Source organism: Ochotona curzoniae, unplaced genomic scaffold (assembly GCF_017591425.1).
Source record: "Ochotona curzoniae isolate NIBS_2020 unplaced genomic scaffold, NIBS_Ocur_1.0 contig_2321, whole genome shotgun sequence".
NCBI classification, from domain to species: domain Eukaryota; kingdom Metazoa; phylum Chordata; class Mammalia; order Lagomorpha; family Ochotonidae; genus Ochotona; species Ochotona curzoniae.
The window spans coordinates 18062368-18080691 of NW_024465421.1; the positions used below are offsets into that span (position 1 = coordinate 18062368).

At 46.8% G+C, this 18324-nt stretch overlaps 1 protein-coding gene across 3 annotated transcripts in view; it reads left to right on the top strand.

The window, feature by feature from the left end:
• Positions 1-18324, top strand: part of TXNDC11 (thioredoxin domain containing 11) — a 53905-nt gene that overhangs the window by 20789 nt on the left and 14792 nt on the right. For 2 of the 3 annotated variants that reach the window (XM_040973327.1, XM_040973328.1), the window contains 2 exons: positions 12757-12869; positions 14724-14924. In XM_040973327.1, coding sequence (XP_040829261.1) covers positions 12757-12869; positions 14724-14924 — 314 coding nt within the window. The remainder of the gene's footprint in view (positions 1-12756; positions 12870-14723; positions 14925-18324) is intronic. The other variant, XM_040973329.1, reaches the window with a different exon arrangement.

Here is an 18324-nt window from a genome sequence, read left to right on the forward strand (position 1 = left end):
CTCTGCTGGGCCCGGCAACCTACTTTTTAAACTCAGTGTTTCGTACCTGTTTCTCTGCGCTGTTCTGTGCTGTCAGTTGTGATTTCTGGGGCCGCTGGGTCTCAGTTTTCTTCTGTCACTTTCTCCATCTCCTTGGTCTCTGCACAGATGGCCTAGCCCTGTGGAGGCCTCATAGGTGCCCACTTGGCCTTCTTCCTGTCACACTGTTGTTCATCCTCCAGGGGGAGCTAACTTCTCCATTGAGTAACTGACCTCCTGCAGTTTAATTGGGTTTCTTTCGTGGCACTTGACACAGTTGGCTTTTTAAAATGTCCTCTTCCCCAGGTGCCTGGCTCTCAGGGTAGGAACCTGTTTAGTGCTTTCCTCCAATGCTTGGCTTGTCGCAGGGGCTCAGTCATTATTTGCAAAATGAGCTACCAAATTAATGACCATATCACCTTCCCCCTGTAGGCCAATCAGAAATATGTTATCATCTGCTTATTACTGGGAATCAGATTGCTGTTTTTTTTGTAGGTTTGACTTTTTGTTTGTTTTGTTTTGTTTTTGCTTTTGCATTAGAAATGTATGCCATTAAGACATAAAACAGTTGCAAAGAAGCTTAAAAAGGTTTGTGGAAAACTGGGAGGACTGACTTCTGATTTTGACTTGACCCAGCCCTGATTGTTGGGCCCATGTAGGGGATGGAAGACCTCTCTCTCTGTTTCTCCCACTCTCTGTGATTCTGCAATTCACATAAGTAAAATAAATCTTTCTTTTAAAAAAGTTAGTGGAAAATGGAAGTTAAAAGATGTTTATTTTGGTATAGAAGAATTTAAATTGATGTATTTTTTTTTTCATCATATGTTTGGAAGAGTTCTCATTTGCCTGAATTTCAAGACTTGCACACTTATAAACATACCTCTCATTTAAAAAATAACTATTTATTTGAAAGACAGGGATTTTCCATGTTCTAGCTGTTTCCCCAGATGCTGCCAACAACCAGGACTAGGTCAGAAACTCCAGGTCGCACACGTGGGTAGCAGGGCTCAAGTACTTGAGCCGTCATCTGCTGTTTCTTGGGCATATTAGCAGGGAGTTAGATCGGAAGCAGAGGCGTAGGCCGAACTTGATCGCAGTCTCTCCAAGATGAGAAGTGGACATCACAGGAGGCAGCTTAAGCCACTGAGCCACAGTGTCTAACCTGCCTGCACCTGGGAAATTAAAAATTAACGAACCCCGCCCCCCAGGATTGCATGTGACAGGACCACTCAGAGTTGTTCATAATTCATGGAATGATGGTAGTGTGGAGGCTGCCGAACTGAAGAGGATCTGTCAAGATCATGGAAAGAGGTTTCCTTTGATTAGTTTTCATCCTGCGCTTCTGTGCCATGCTAATAAGGAATAACTCACTCATCTTCCGTGATGTTTTCATGCAGAGGTTTCTATAATGGCACTCCTTTTTGGAAAAATCTTTCCAAATGCAACAGAATAGTAGCTTTTTATCCCCATTCTTTAAGCAAAAAGGAGGGTGGGTAAGAAGTTACAAAGGAGAAGTACAATGTGAGCCTCCTTGAGCCTGACCCTGATTTTGCTGGCTGAGTACAAGGAAGTTAGCATAATGTGGTCTCATCTGCCTTCCCTACTTTTCTTCCTTCTCCTGTGCTTCTGCTTGGCTTTTATAAAATCCCAAACTTGTCTATGCAGGTTTGTAGGAGCTGGGATCTGTTCTAATTTTATTTCTTCTTCTAAATTCCCATTTAAGTTTAATGAACCACTTTTTGGAAGAAAACAGATTTGGAATGAAGATTTCTCATAATGGGAGCACTGTGAAAGAAGACCTAAAATAAATCTTTGGGTGTCTGGGTTTCTTTCCTGTTGGCTTTCTTGGACCTTGAAATCAAGTGATGTTATCCTTAACATTCATAGCAGCTGAGCAGTAGGAAGCGCATGCTCGCAGCAGCATTGGGTGGTACAGTTTCCAGCCTAGATCCTGGGTCATCGCTGTGTTCAGGTTGCAGTGTGCACAGGCTGAGCCCTGCGAAGTGTTTGGCTTTAGAAGGTGGCACTGAGGGCATTTGGCACAGGTGGCATCTGGCTCTGAAAGGTTGAAGTGACGGTATGTTAAGGTAGTTGAGGTAAAGCCAGTGTCCTGGCTCGCAGGCCTATCCTGTCATCTTAGAAACAACAGGGCGTGCTCCAAGTTCTGCATTTGTTTCTGGAAACTGGCTAGCTGTGAATTTACAGATAGCTTGAGAGTATAGCCTGACAGGCATGGTGGGTATGCTGCGAGGAGCCCTCTTCCTGCACCGAGGAACGCCAGGGTTGAGTTTGAAGCTCTGGTTCCGTGATGCTTTACTGTTGAGGCCTGCTTGTCCAAGGGCTGCTGTCTTTACACAGGTAAGAAAAGAGAGCGCATCCCCTCAGCACTGCAGTGCTGATGCGTCTCCCTGGTCGGACTGTGTCTCAGTTCCTGGGTCCTTCACCCTCTGGCCTCTCGGCCTTGGTGCTGCCCTGTCCGTTGACGGGCATCCACCTGTTCTGAGGTATGAGTAGGAATCCTCTGTTGTTGTTTTTTTCTGCTACTTTCCTGCTCTGTTTAACTTATATTACTTGTTGTATGCCAGTTTTATCTTTTCATGCAGCTGAAATATCTGGCTCTTTTTCTGAAAGTCTGATGACAAGTTAGTTTCTTTCTTTTCTAAATTTTAAAATTATGCAGCACTTGGGAATACCAGACTTGAGACTTTGGTCGTAGTTGGTTTTCCCCCTGTTCCATGGACAGTGATGCTTCATTCCTCCCTCATCAGGAGGATGCCTTTATCAGAAAATACATTGTCTCATTGTCTATATCTTATATGACTAAATATAATTTAAGTTTTTGCTTTGTAAGTTATTACCTGACAAAGCCTGGACTCTGTTTCCTCTAGTTCTTTTTTTGCTGTTTATTTACTTGAAAAGCAGAGTTAGAGAGGGAGAACAGAGATCTTCCATCTGCTAATTCATCCCCCAATAGCCACAACAGTCAGAGCAGCCCCCACTGTTTTCTCAGGCTCATTAGCAGGGAGCTGAATCAGAAGTGGAGCAGCTGGGATTCGAACTGGCGCCGAAGTGGGGATTCTGGCACCACAGACAGCAGCTTTACCTGTTACTCTGTAACGCTGGCCCCTAGTTCTTATTTTATTCATTTATTTCTTTGGACATATTCCTTAATATTTATCTGGGCATTTGACTGGATTTTGGTTGTGATTATATTAAATGTGTGCATTGACTGGAAGCTAATTGGTGTGTGTATAACGATTAGCTTCCTTTCTGAGATCATAGCATTATTATTCATTTCCTCAAACCTGCCTTTTAATTTTGTATAGCAGGTCTTACAGGTTTCTCGTTAATGTTGAATCATTTCAAAGTGTGGCTGATGAATTGTGGCTGGCAGAATTGTGTGTTCCAAGAGCCTGAAGTAGCACAGCTCTCTGCACGCCCCCACTCCTCCCAGGCTGCAGAGCCCCAGCCCTCGGAACCAGTTGATGTGGCAGACAAGCTTTTTTTATTGTTGGGCCGGAAGACAGTTTGTTGGAGGGGTCGTATTTTTAATTTGCTAACTTGATATATGTATGTTTTTCTTTGTCCTCTTACAATCAGTTTTCTGCTATGAAAATGTATTCTGGCAAAAGATTGTTATTTTCTGGTATGATTCAGTGACTTTTTGAAAAGAGAACAGTTGTGACACATTTTGATTTTATTTTTCATCTACGTTCCAAAAGTGGTGCATAGCAGCCCCTGAGTGTGAAAAGCAGTGGCCTGGAAGGCAGCCTTGTCTGGTCCTCATGCTCTGCCCCTGATGGGGCTACTAAACTTGAAACAGAATGATACATTTTTCTGCATTTGAGTTTCTCTTTCCGTAAATTTGGGGAAAGTAGAGATAAGCTTAAATGCTTGTAAGTGTGAAATGATTAGAGTGAGGAAAATGACAAAGTCTGTAGGACCTTTGGAAAGTGAGCATCTCAGGTAAGCATTCTGTCTGTGTTAATGAAAGCACCTGCACAGGTTATGTGACATGACCGCCAGCAGGCCCCGTCCTTCCCTGCCTTTCTTGTGGAACGCTGTAGTTGCTTCTCTGTAGAGTTGCTTGAGTCTCTCTCAGAGAACAGGATCTGGCTCACTCAGGTAGTATTTACTGTTGTTGGGCCCAGGTTTTATTTGTTGTTGTTGTTTTCATGCTGCTACAGTTCTTCACTAGTTCGGCTGTGATGAGAGCTAACAATGTGGGTGAGTGAGTAGGATTTTGCAGGATACTTGTCGTGCCTGGCCCTTCAGGTTCCACAGTCCGGTGTGTGGGGAGTTCCTGACAGCAAGACTGCATGAAGCCCTGCCTGGGCCGTTCTTACCTGTCCTTGCCACTGTCTTCTGACACTGGAGTACTCAGGAACTGAGCTGAAATACATAGGGTACTTAAATATCACCTTGAGAATGTGCTCAGCTATTAACTAAAGTTAATGTTTCCACTGCCTCTTAGCCTCCTTTGGGAATTCCTAAATTTAGTTGACAAAGTTCCTTGTAGCACTCATTTTCTGAGGAGTACTTTTTGGAAAATATTTGTACAGTTGGTTTCTGCATCTGCAGATTCGACCAGTTGCAGATTGAAAACATTTGAGCAATGAGGTGGACATCTGGAGCAGGGTAGATGCTACCTGGGTGGCCTGCATCCCATCTGTGCATACCTGACTTCCAGTCGCACTCCACCTGGGGTTCCAGCTTCCTGCTCATGTGCACCCCAGTGCGTGTGAGCCAGAAGCTGGGCCAGAGGCAGAGCTGGGACTCCAGGTCAGGCACTCGGATAGGGAATGGAGGCATCCCAGCAGCAGCCCTAGGCAGATGTGCCAAACTCCTGCCCTGAGAATTGGGTTGTAGAAGCTCAGTCTGGGTAGAGTTGCAAAGTCTAGAGCTCCCCTTTTTTTTGGTGGGGGGGAAGAAATACCTTTTAAAAATCTCTGCTCTTGAAGAGGTTTGCATGAGAAAAAAAAAAAGCCACTTAAGAAATACCTTCTTATGTATTCTTCCTAGGTAGTTGCCCACTGTTAAGACCTGCTTGCTGGTTTGTGATTACAGAGTCCTGAGAAATGAGTCTTGTTTTCTCCCCACTGCTAACTACCCTGACGCAATCCAGTGCAGGTATGATAGGAGCCACTCAGTTGATTTTCAGTGTTCTAATTGTTATGTAAAACATTAAAATAAACAGGTGGAATCAGTATAATAGTGTGTTTTATTTAATCCAGTATATCCAAATTACTATCATTTCAACATGTAAGCAGTATGAAAATTGTTGAGGTATTTTATATTTTTTGTTTTTGAACCAAGTCTTTGCAAAGTACTTTATACTTTCACACTTAATAGTACATCTCAGTTCAAGTTAGGTTTTTTCTTTCTTTTTTTATTTTTAAGAGATTTGTTTATTTTAAGATTTGTTTATTTTTATTCAAATTAGATAAATACATAGAGAGAGGAGGAGAGACAGAGAGGAAGATCTTCCATCCGATGATTCACTCACCAATTGACTGCAATGGCCGGAGCTACGCCGATCCAAAGCCAGGAGCTCTTCTGGGTCTCCTAGGCAGGTGCAGGGTCCCAAGGCTTTGGGCCATCCTCAACTGCTTTCCCAGGCCACAAGCAGGGAGCTGGATAGGAAGCAGGCCTGCCAGGTTTAGAACTGGGGTGCACACAGTATCCTGGTGTGTTCAAGGTGAGGACTTTAGCCATTAGGCCACCATGCCGGGTCCATAGATTTATTTATTTTTATTGGAAAGTCAGATTTACAGAGAGAGGAAAAACAGAAAGATCCTCCATCCTCTGGGTCATTCCCCAAGTGGCTGCAACAGCCGGAGCTAAACCGATCCAAAGCCAGGAGCCAGGAGCCGGGAGCTTCTTTTGGGTCTCCTATACGGGTGCAAGGTCCCACAGCTTTGGGTCATTAAGACCAACGAAAATCTCTGTTTTCTGTATCTCCCTTTCAAACAAATCAAAATAAAATTTAAAAAGCATTTAAACAGTTTTGAGTTAGTCCAAGTTATGTAAAATCAGTGCCTTCTTGTTCTTATTTCCAGTGACCAGTAGACCCACCTGCTGTCCTGGGGAGGAGCAGTTGAGATCCTATGTCAGAGTGGGGTCCTGGTGTAGCTGCTGTGAATTGGGTGGCTTCTGCTTCCAGCGGGTTGTATTGATTTTAAAGCATAAGTGAACTCAATCTTAGGGCAGAAGCTGTGGCAGGGCAGGTTAAGCCACTGCCTAGGATGCCATATCCCATACAGGAAGCTGGCTTCCATGCTGCCTTTTCCGCCTCTGACCCAGCTTTCTCCCAGTGCATCCTGGGAGGCAACATGTAATGATTGTGACCATTTGGGGAGTGACCCCAGCAGGTGGAAGATCTCTCTCTCTTTCTGTCATTCTGCCTTTCAAGGAGATCAAGATAACTAAAAATAAACATAAGGGGGTGGGGTGAAAAGTAAACTTTCATTTTCTGCATTGTTTCAGAGTTGTAACATCTTGCTTTGCTGATGTGTTTTATGTCTCTGAAGTTTTTAAATTAAAATTTGTATTTAAGACAAACTGTGTGAAGCAAAATAAAATAGTTTGTTATTAAAACATTATGCAAGAAAAGCCCTACGCAGCAGCAGCAAGCCCTTGCTGCAAAGCTGAGCGTCTGGGTAGATGATTGAGGAGCCTGAGTGGACCTTGAGGTCCTTCCATTGCTCTGCATCCTTGGGGGTGCCACCAGGTACATGGTGACAGGAATGTGTGGAGTGCCTCGGCAGGGCAGCTGCAGTGGTACATGTGGAGGTGAAAGCAGAGAAAAAGCCTGGCAGTTAGCTGGGACTGGACTCCACCTGGGCTTCTCTGTGGGACTCTGTGCTCGGACTGTCATGTGCTACCTTTGAAGGACATGAACTGGAATCTGGTTTGCAAGCAGAGGCAGAACTCAGTCCCAGGCACCCTTGTGTAGGATGCTGGTGGCCCAAGCCCCATGGCTTAACCCCACACAGCTCAGGGCCAACCCCAGGTGTTGCCTTTGTAGCAGGCGGGGACTAGCCAGACTCCCTCCCTCCCTTCCAAGCAGTGAGGGCCACAGCACCTGTCCTTTGGTTGCCTCCGTGAGCAGCTGCACAAACTGTTTAATAATGAATTCTTTATGCAGAAGTTTTTTCCAGACCTGACTGCATCTTGCAGTCCCCTCTGACACTGGTTGTCACCTTTTGGTTGATGGATATCTGAAACAGGCCAGTTACCAGGCTAACGGAGGTCACTAGCTTTATTGTTATTAGCATTTAGCACTTATTGTTACTGTTGTTAGGTAACATTAATGTTATCTTTTTTGGCAGAAGAAAGAGTATGATTCTCAGTTTATATTTAATTATTCAACGTATTCAAAGTTCTTAATCGGGGGCAAGTGTTTGTCATCTTAAGTGCTGTGCCAGATTCCTGGCCTCACATTGGAGTACTGGTGTAAGTCCTGCCTCCTCTCCCAGATTCAGCTTCCCGCTAGTGCAGGTCCTGTTGGCAGATGGTGGGTTCCTGCCACCAGTGGGAGAAACCTGCATTGAGTTCTGAGGTCCTGACTTGGGCCTGGTGCAGCCCTGCTGCTAGGAGTAAGCCAGCAGATGAAGATCTCTATCTGCCTTGTCAATAAAGAAATAAAAATTCATAATTGAAATGTTGGAGTCTCAACACTTTATGAAAAAAAAAAGTTTCACAAGTAGCAGACTCTTTCAGAGTAAGCCCTGCTTAATGGAGAATGCTCTGAACATGTACTTAAAGTATTGTTTTCTTGGGTCAATCTTCCACCATAAACTCCCTGTGCTAATCTGAGTGCAATTATAGCTGCTGCCTCCTGCAAGATTTCCACACTCTGCAGGAATGTCAGTGCAAGTGTGATATTGTGAGCTTCCCTACGTGGGAAAAATGAAGCTCTGGAGCTGTAAGGTGTTGGAATCTGTTCTCTGCAGGCCTGCTTTCTGTTCTTTTTATTCATTTATTTATTTGAAAGTGATACACAGAGAGGAGGATAGACAGGAAGATCTTCCATCCTCTGGTTTATTCCCAGGTGGTTGCAATGGCTGGAACTGAGCTGATCCAAAGCCAGGAGCCAGGAGCCAGGAGCCAGGATCTTCTTCCAGGTCTCCCATGCTGGTACAGTATCCCAACACTTTGGACCATCCTCAGCTGCTTACCCAGGCCACAAGCAGGGAGCTGGATAGGAAGCTGGGCTGCTCGGATTAGAACCGGCACCCATATGGGGTCCCAGCACATGCAAGGCGAGGACTTTAGTCACTAGGCTACCGTGTCGTGCCCTAAACTGAATTTTGAGGGGCCTGTCTCAGCCTTCGAGTCAGCTGTCCCTTCCTGTCCCTTTGCTCTGGCAGTCAGCAGGAAGGTTCCTGGCTCGCTGCTCCTCTTCTCTGGCCATCACATGAGCCTCCCTTCTCTGGGGAATGTTGGTCTGGTTCTTTCAGTTCCTGACTTCTCTAAGCTCCTGCTTTTTCTTCTCGCAGCTTTAGGAACTGAACTCACACATTAAATGGCATACAGCTTTAAAAAAAAAATTGTTTTTGGAATCTTATTATAACTTTGTACTTACCAAGAATTTGCAGGAATTGAAGGACATTCCCTAATTGTCTGCCTTCTCCCAGCTGCTCCCATTTGTTGTGGTGGGCTTGTCAAATACAGGAACTTGGTTTCTGTCCTGTGAGCTGAACGGCAGTCCTTGATCACATGATGCCAGTGTTTGCACTTGTGTCTGTTCTGATCCAGGATCCAGTCTTGGGTCTCACCTCACAGCTTTTCTCCTTCGTCTCCTCCAATCTGTGACAATTCTTCTGTCTTTCCTTATCATCCGTGGCCTTGACGCTTTTGAAGAATACTGGCTGATACTTAAAACTGCTCAGTTTGTTCATCTGATGTCTTGTGGTTAAAATGGGTTTAAGCATCTTGGGCAAGAAAACCACAGAAATGTGTCCTTTGTGGTGTTTCTTATCGAGGGTTTGTGGTGGAGGGTGTCTCCCTTGGTCATGTGATGAAGGTGCTCGCTGCTGGCTCTCTCCACTGGGAAGTAACTGTCTTTTCCTTTGTGGCTAATGGATACGTTGGGGCTCTCCCTCTGCCTCTCCCCCTCTCTCTCTCTGACTTCCTGAGTAAATAAATAAATCTTTTTAAAAAGTGATGGGGGTGGGCAGCATTGTGCCATAGCTGGTAAAGCCACCACCTGTGACATGGGCATCTCATGTGGGCACCAGCTTGTGTCTTGGCTTTCAGTCCAGCTCTCTGCTCATGTGCCTAGGAACACAGAAGATGACCTACATGTTTGAGCCCCTGTCACCCACATGGGAGACCCAGATGAAGTTACTGACTCCTGGCTTCAGAGCCATCTGAGGAATGAACCAGCGGACAAAAGATCTCTCTGTCTCTCCCTGTGTCTCTAGAACTCTGACTTAATAAACAGATAAATATCTGTCTTTAAGTACGGACATACATGTAAGGGATTAAGATGCTGTGTAACTGCAGCTCTGTCCCCAGGCCCTTGCCCCTGACTTGAGCACTGCAGTCCGCCTTGCCTGTGGCAGCCCTGCTGTCCTGCTCAGGCGTGATTGTGTCTTGCTTGTTCTTCCTTCTCCTGTGGAGAAGAGCAGACCTCCCAGTTACTGGCGTCGGGCGGAGACAGGGCTGTTTGCTTTACTCAGGATACTGTCGTAGGTTGTCATTTTGGTCAGGGTGTTCCTGTTTTACCATTAGGAGCACCCTGGGTTGAATCTTTTGTCTCTGGACCAAGCCAGTTACCACCACTTGTTCTGACACAGTGAGATATTTCAGGCTTGACTTAGACTTTCCTTCTCCCACCTCTGGATCAACTTCTGTTCCAAGAGCCTTATTCTTTTCCTTAGGAACTGAGTGCTGGGGAAAGTGTTGTGGCATAGCACACAAAGCTGCTGCTTACAATACCAGCATCCCACGTAAGTGTCAGTTTGTATTCTAGCTGATCCTCTCCCAATCCAGCTCCCTACTAATTGCCTGGAAAAAGCAGTGCAAGATAGTTCAAATGCTCGGGTCTCTGTTACCCACACAGGACACTTGAAAGGAGCTTCTGGCTTTAGTCTGTCCCAGCCCTGGCCATTGTGGCCATCTGGGGAGTGAACCAGCAGATGGAAGATCTCTCCCTCTCTTTCCCTCTCTCTTTTCCTGTAACTCTGATTTTTAAATAAAAAAAATCATTAAAAAAAAAAAAAGAAACTAAGTTCTGGTGGTGTGGTGTGTGCTTTGGTTCAGGTCAGCGTCACTGCTAGGTGCACTAGCAAACAGACTAGGACACACACCTGTTTATGTCCTCCTGTGTCTGTCATCTGTCTGGATATTAAAAACCCTAAGTTTGGAACCAGTGATGTGGAATAGGGGTTAAGCTTCTGCCTGCGGCAGAGGCATCCCATATTGGAGAGCCAGTTCAAGTCCCAGCTGCTTTCTTTCCTATCCAGCTTGCTTCTGATGAGCTTGGCAAGGCAGCAGCAGATGGCCCGAATGTTTGGGTCCCTGCCATCTATGTGGGAGAGCTGGATGGAATTCTTGACTGCTGGCTTGAGCCTGGCCCAGCCCTTGGCTGTTTCAGCCATTTGGGAAGTGAACCCACAACCCACCAGTGGATGGAAGACTGTCTTCCTGTTACACGGCCTTTCAAATAAATAAATAAACTTAAAAAATAAAACCATATGTTTATGCGTATTGTCCCTGATCCTAGTCTAATACCACAGGGTTCATTTGAACCTACCCCTTTTAACATGTAACTGCTTAATGCAGCAGGGAGAATCTGCTGTAGCTACATGTGCTATATTTACTTACAAAGAAGTAAATGAGTTAATCATCTTAAAATTGCTTGCTTGTCAGAGTACTTCAAAAGGCTTGGGGAAAATGAAATTGAAAGATGAGTTTATCTTTGGTGTAAGCAGCTTTTGAAATCCACAATGTTCTTCATAATGCATCCTTCCTGAGGACGTTCTGCATTTTGGCCCGGAGTTTGCAGTGGGTGGGCACAGACCCTAGTGTTTCTCCACCCTGTCCCCGCGGGCTCCCCCTTCAGTGGCTGTGTGGTGAGGTCTGTTTGGTAGTGCTTGTATTCTGCCTTGGGTTCCCTGCTTGTCAGTAGGTTTCCTTTGTCTGGTTTCCAGAACATTCCCGTGACCCCAGTAGTCACACCATACCTCCCCAGCTCTGCTGCCCCTGGTCATATTCCCCTGTAAAGAAGCAGGCTCTCTGATTCCCAACTTACTCTGCCTGCGTTTCTTCTTTCCTGCCTTTTAAAACTTACTGGGTTTGTAGTACCAGTCATCCTCCATGGCAGAAGAGACCTGTCAGCCACTCCTTGTCCTGCGGGGAGAGGCTGTCCCTGCTGAGCGGTGGGGCTGGAGAGGAAGTGGAAGCTTCGTGTGATGGGCATGGGGACAGGAATGTGCTCTTCCCTACACTGTCTTGTCCATGCTCCATTAATAACACATATCGTTGTGTCACAAGGGTTATGTTATTAGGTGCTCCAAGGAAAAATGAAAGCTTCAGACGTAAGGATAGCGTTGTCTTTGATCTGTCTATAGCATCAAGCCGATTTCATTATCCTTTTACAGCCTTCATGTTTCTAAGCTCATGTGCATATAGGACAAAAATAGTGGTTGACCATTGTGAGGTTTTTTAAACATGAGAAGGTGTTGATTGTCTGCTGTATGCGTTTTCACTCATGGATGTGTTGAAGATCCACGTCTACTGTGTAGACAGCCCTACCTCCTTGTTACTGACCTCTCGTGGCCATTTCTTGCTGAATGCCTTTGCGTATGGTGACTGACACACATACGTGGCTACTCAGCTGGGTTGCTGGCAGTGTCCACCCTTCATGTTGTCGCTGGGGGAAGCTGTTTTGTTGGTTCCAACCTTGCATCACAGCACTCCTCAATCTGTTGGTCATTCATTCTTGATCTTTCCTATGCCTTAAGGGCAATTGAGAGTTAAAAAGGATATTTTAACTTGTTTTCCTCTGTAATAGTGAGGTTGAATATATTTCCTTGTAATTACTAGCCTTGTGTATTTCTTTTTCTGTGATTTGCCCATTTTCTTTTTCTTGTTTATTTGTATGAGTTCTTTTTATTTGCTGGATTTCTTTCATTTAATAAATCTTGTTGATGTGGTCATAGTAAGGATCTGGGCACTGCAGTGCCATCCGTAAATAAGTCCTAATTTCATGGAACTCACATTCTAAAGAGAAATGAAACCAAAGAAAATCTCAGTAATGAGTAAGATCATGTAGACAGTAATATGTGCTATAAAAATAGGGCAGTGGTGAAGGGAGCGTCCGAGGGGAAGGAGCCTTCGTGGACTGCAGGCGGCCAGGAAAGGCTTCTTAGGAAAGGTGGAGCTGAGCGGAGTGAGGTGGAGGAGCCAGCCATGGGCAGTGTGCTGTCAGGGAGTAGCCTGTCCTCCGCTCTCGGCTCTGCCTGGTGAGCCGGGGGACAGGTCAGAGCATCCCAGAGGGACCCACCAAACTCCCCAGCCGAGGTGATTGTCGGGGACAGTACTGTCAGGCGGGGCCTTGTGGCACTTGATGGCTGAAACCTGTTCCAGGAGGAGAGTGCCTTCTGCTCCTTCCTTCTTTGTTCAGGGCTCTGCTTCTGGGGGTTCGTGCAGCAAGACTTGACCATTGGGTTTTGTGGTGGTTTTAAGGCCTAGGCCTTTTCTTTAATAAAGGAAAATTTTCTGTTTCAGATTACCTAGGAACAGTACGATTTGGGGTTATCACAAATAAGCATCTTGCGAAACTGGTATCCTTAGTACACTCTGGAAGTGTGTATTTACATAGACATTTCAACACATCGCTTGTAAGTATCTTGAAATCACGTTTATTTTAGTGCAGTCTTACCCTTGTGTAGGTCACAGAGTCCTCCGAGAATTGGGTCAAGTCAGTGGTACTCCCTAGAAATGTGCACCGATTTTCTGCGTGCTCCGAGAGCGCCCACAGCCTCACCTGCGAGCCTGCACTGTGCGGGGCCCGTGATCTAACACACAGACATTCTTGGTTCTTGTTCTTAGAGGTTGGCTCAGCCTTGTAGTTTTCCTTCCTGGGTGAGTTTGCAGTTCCTCTGCTGGGCAGTTGTTTGGGCTCATGTCCCAGAGGTTAAGTGTCTGCTGGGTGATGTTGTTTGTTCATTTATGACCTGAGTAGAGTTACGACAGGCTCTTCTTCTTCACTGATGGAGCGGGGTTTTGAGGTTCTTGGCAAGTCACAGAAGTGGATGGCGTCTTGTCCCACAGAGCCTGCCTTGTCCATTGTCACCCTCGTTCCCTGACTTTATTTGCTTTTTTGGTTGAACACCCTTAACTTAGCAACTTCTAAGCCTTTGACCCATGTCCTGTGTCCTGTACTTCTGCTCTGTTTATTGCTGCTATCTTGGTCACGTCACTGAGAGTGTATTTTCTGGAAGTATTTTCTGTCTCCAATGCCAGTGACTGTGTCAGTTGTATAGGTCATTGTCCCTGGGCTTTAGTGTACCCAACCCTTTAAGCCTTGGTCCCCTTAGCTCAGGGGCAGTCCTGTGCCTCCCAGGGTACCATCAGCCCCCACGGGCAGCCCTGGCTTGCCAGTGCCTGACCCCTGCGTGTCACTAGCACCCCCGATGCTGTACTTTATTTCTTAGCAGTTTACATTCCCAAAGCAGATGCATTTTGTATTTTCCAAATAGAAGTATTTATTAAGGTGTTAGAGTCTGTTTTTTCTGAAGTCTCCCTTTGAGAGCCACTGTTGGGCCTGCTTCCTTGCTCCCCCTCCTTGTGCCTGCCAGACTTCTTTAGACTTCATCTGCTTTGCTGGCCATCACTTTCTGACACCCTTCATTTTTAGCTTGTTTTGCAGCCTACATATACTGTATGTATTTATAGCAGAGGGTATAAAGGAGATTTATAACAGGAATAAAATGACTGAACAGTGTATGAGGTTTGCTGCTGGTGTTGGCTGTTGTTTGAGGTTGGTTGGGATAGTGGTGGAATTCCTTTTATCAGATGAGATACTACAGGGATACCAGTCTTTATCAAAGCAACAGCTGGGAACATCGCGTGGTGAGGCCTTGTTAGCCCTCACTGTGGGGGAATATGAGGGTCTCATTTGGTGACACTTCCCAAAAGCACCTCTTTGGCAGTTCTCCCTAAAACCAGTGATGTCTGGCTTTGGAATTTCAAAAGCAGTTGTATGCATAGATTGTTACAGAAAAGCAAAGCAAAAAACACTAAATGTTACTTTCTTGATATACATAAAATCCATATGTAAGATCCATGGCCTTGTGCAAAGTGAGGCTGATCATTGGTTCCTGCATGTATTTTATGGGGTCCCCACTCAGATGTTCACCTCATCCTTAGCATGTGAGTGAAACCTAGCCTCCTCCTCACGGAGACCTCATTTCTGCCACTGTCGGACCAAAGCAAGGCTCTTCCTGAACCTTAATCCTGTAATGTCTGTTCCTTGGTCGTTTTACAAAGGCCCGAGAGCATTCTGTTGCTCCTGTGGACAGGGTGGTGAGGGCTGCAGCCTCCCCACAGGCAGGGAGAAGCAAGCAGGTTTTGGTAGACAGGTCTGTGGCCACGTGGGCTTTGGCAGCCCCTGGAGAGGATGCCGCCAGGGCACTGCGATGCTGCCCTGCTTCACATGGCTTGCTTTCAGCCTATGCCCTTGTCTTTCACAGGTCTTTCCTCGGGAAGTTGTGAACTACACAGCTGAGAACATCTACAAATGGGCCTCAGAAAACCAGGAGACACTCTTCCGATGGTTGCGGCCGCACGGGGGCAAGAGCCTCCTGCTGAATAACGAGCTGAAGAAAGGACCAGCACTTTTTCTCTTCATACCTTTTAACCCCTTAGCTGAGAGTCATCCTTTAATCAATGAGGTGAGAACCTGTGGTGGACCTGCCTCCTGGACTCAGGCTGCAGAGTTGCCTCCTCTAGCAGCTGTGCCTGGTGGCAGTCTTCTTTTTCCTCCTCCTGCAGTGAGCAGGAGCCCATACCCAGGCCAGGAGCCACAGTGGCTGCTCCGGACAACGACTGAGTATGTCTCCTGCTGAGATGGTCAGTGTGGCCTGGGAGATGCCACTGTCGTGGGGGTTGGGCCTGATAGCTGGCCCTGGCTGTGCTGGAGACAGTAAGTAAGAGCTCAGCAGCTGTGACATGGGGTCACTTTGTTTCCCTGACTCTGCTGTGTCGGGGAGCTGCAGGGTTCCCAGGAAGCTCCTCCCTCCTGCTCTTTATGCTTCTTGCTCTCTGGGTGTGCGTTTATTTTATACACAGACCATTTGGAGACACTTAGAGGGAGCAATAACAATCAGCAGAGAGAGCCTGGGATTGCTAAATTGGATTTACTGAGGATTTCACTTTTTTCTTTCCCTCAAGGATCCCTTAATTGGCTCGCACCACTTGCAGCCAGCCAGCGAGCCACAGGCCTGGCCACACAGATGCTGCTGTTGTCTGCCCCACAGCGCTTGCCTGTGCCACTGCCTGGAGGGACTGTCAGCCACACGTGGCTGCTCTGGGGCCTGTGAAAGTCTTTCTCCCTGCCTGGGACATTCTGAACAGACACTGCTGTCTTGGCTTAGAGAAAGAGAAAGGAAGGAGATAATTTTGTTTCTTCTCCTGTGACTTGGGAGAACTAGAAGGAGTAAACACCATTTCTTTAGGGGGAGGGTTTTACTTCACCTGTTTTCTTTCTGGAGCATTCTGGCTTACCTGCTTTGGGCATGCAAGGGTCCTGGAAAAGATTATGGTTTGAGAAAGGAACCAAGATCTTTTGCCCACAGATTTAGGGGTTGGATTACCTCCCAAAAGCTGCTTTAAAGAAATTTTATTTATTTACTTGAAAAACTTATATGTATAGAGAGAGAAAGCTTCTGTTGGCTCTTTCACTCCCACGTGGCTGCAAGAGCTTAGGTGGAGCCACCCTGAAGCCAGGAGCTTCTTCCAAATCTTCCACATGGGTGGCAAGGGCCCAAGTACTAGCTCCATCTACTACTACCTTTTTTAGGCCATTAACAGGGAATTGGATAAGAAATGAAACAGCTAGAACAAGAATTAGTATCCATATGGATGCTGGCCTAGCAGGTGGCATCTTGCCATGCTACGACACAGCACAGGCTTGCACATAGCTCCTTTCTCAGGACACCCAGTGTCCCTGTGTGGCAGGTAGAGTCCCTCTGCATGCAGTTGAGATGGATGCAAACTGATAGCTGCTCTCAGCACGTGGCTAGGGCAAGCAGCGCCTTGATCCAGCACATTTCCTCTTTATTTCAGGTCTGTTTTATTGGGTGCTGTGCTTGGGAGCTCTGGGCGACAGTTAGTGTGTGCAGCAGTCATGGTCCCTACTTCCAAGGGCTTTGACGACAGGGAGTGCCTGCCCGTCGTGCAGGACAGAGGAAGGCCAGCCGCAGGCCTGGATCAGGGCTGGGAGGAGTGCAAGGAGCGCCATCCGAGGAGGCAGAGGAGGGGCAGGCTGGGCTTGATGGGCTGACAGGAATGGAAGGCAAAGTTGCCTCAGGTTTAGGTGATCAGTAGAGGACAGGCCCCAGGTTTGTGGTCCGCAGCAGGAGCTGATGAACAGCTCATCAGTAGTTCCCAAGGGCCTCAAGAGTGACTGTTGCCGTGGCAGTGTCCCCAGCACTAAAGCTGAGCACTCCCATGAGGATGCTTTGCCTTCCAGAGGAGTGCTTGGAAACAGGATGGAACGTAGGGGCTGTGCTTAGATAGAGTGACACAGTGGGGGTAGGCGGGCCGGGTGTAACTTCAACAAGGCGAATCATGACCCATTGCCTTGGCTGTGACAGATGTGAAAGCAGCTTTATTTTTCTGTCATCATCGTAGCTCTGACTGGGGCAGAATTGAGGTCACTGACCTTGTTACAAAGAGAGGTCATTGTAGAGTGAGGGTTGTGGGCAAGCCAGGCAGAAACGTTTGAAACTGTGCTGATGGGGATTGTGGAGGGTGCCAACCTGAAGTGAACTGTGGTCAGGGCTGGCATGGTGGCATAAGGTGCTCATCCTCTGCCTGTTAGTGCTGAAATCCTGTGAGGCATCCCACGAAAGGTTCATGTCCTGGCTATTCCACTTCTGATCCAACCCCCTCCTTATGGCCTGCGAAAGCAGTGGAGGATAGTTCAAGTCCTTGGGCCCCTGCACCCACATGGGAGCCCCAGAAGTTACTACTTCTTGACTCCTGGCTTTGGATCACTCAGCGATGCTGTCTGTGGCCATTTGGGGAGTGAACCAGCAGATGAAACACCTCTCTCTGTCAAATCTGCCAAGCTGAGCACAGGTTCCTGCAGCAGCACAGGCCTCAGACACCTGTGACTGGAGAGCCTTGAGGTTCTCTGCTCTCACTCCATCACAGGAATCTTACCGTCTCACTCTGTGCATCTTGGGCTGGCTAGTCAGGCGGTGCTCACCCCAGCTGAACAGGGTCTCTGGTTGGGTTGGTTGCTGCTCACTGAGGCATGGTTCTTAGGTTCAGTCTCACAAGTTTTCCTATTAGAGAAAGTAGAAAGGAATGTCCAGACAAGCGTTTGACGTCATTTGCCAAGTGTGCCTTGGCAGTGCCGGTGAAGTTAATTCCGGTGTCAAGTCAGGTACACAGCGTGCTGTGTTTTGACATATTCATAGGAGGAAGGTGAAACTTCCCATCCGTAGGAGTATCGCGATGTTTACCCAATCACTTTCTTCAGTTGAAAAATATTTATGGGTGCTTTATGAGCGTGAAAAGACGAGAAAAGGTCTTTTAGAAATTTTGTTCTCTGTGATGTGACTGAGGCATTCCAACTTGGATTCTGTAAAAGATGGTGGCAAGTCTGAGGGCCTTCCAGTGTTGGGGAGTAGGGTGGGAGCGTTAACTTCTGTTGTGTCTTTGCATCTCAAGCAGTGCCTGGCTGTGGCAGTGGACAGCTGGACCCTGAGTGACTATGTCAGCTTGCCTTCCTTGGCACGGTTTGCTTCTTTCGGAGCTGCATCTGAAAACTACTGAGGTTTTAGTGCGCCAGGGGGATAAAAAAGAAGTTTGAAACACTAGGTGTCACATAAAGTGCCTTTTTTATGTCAAAAACTATTCAAACCATTCTTTTTGTGAAGATTTATTTTATTGTGCCTGATGTGGTGGCTTAGGGACTAAATTCTTGCATTGTACTCGCTGGAATCCCGTATAGGCAAAGGTTCATATCCCGGCTGTTTCACTTCTCATCCAGCTCCCTGCTTGTGGCCTGGGAAAGCAGTAGAGGACAGGCCAAAGCCTTGGGACCCTGCACATGCCTGGGAG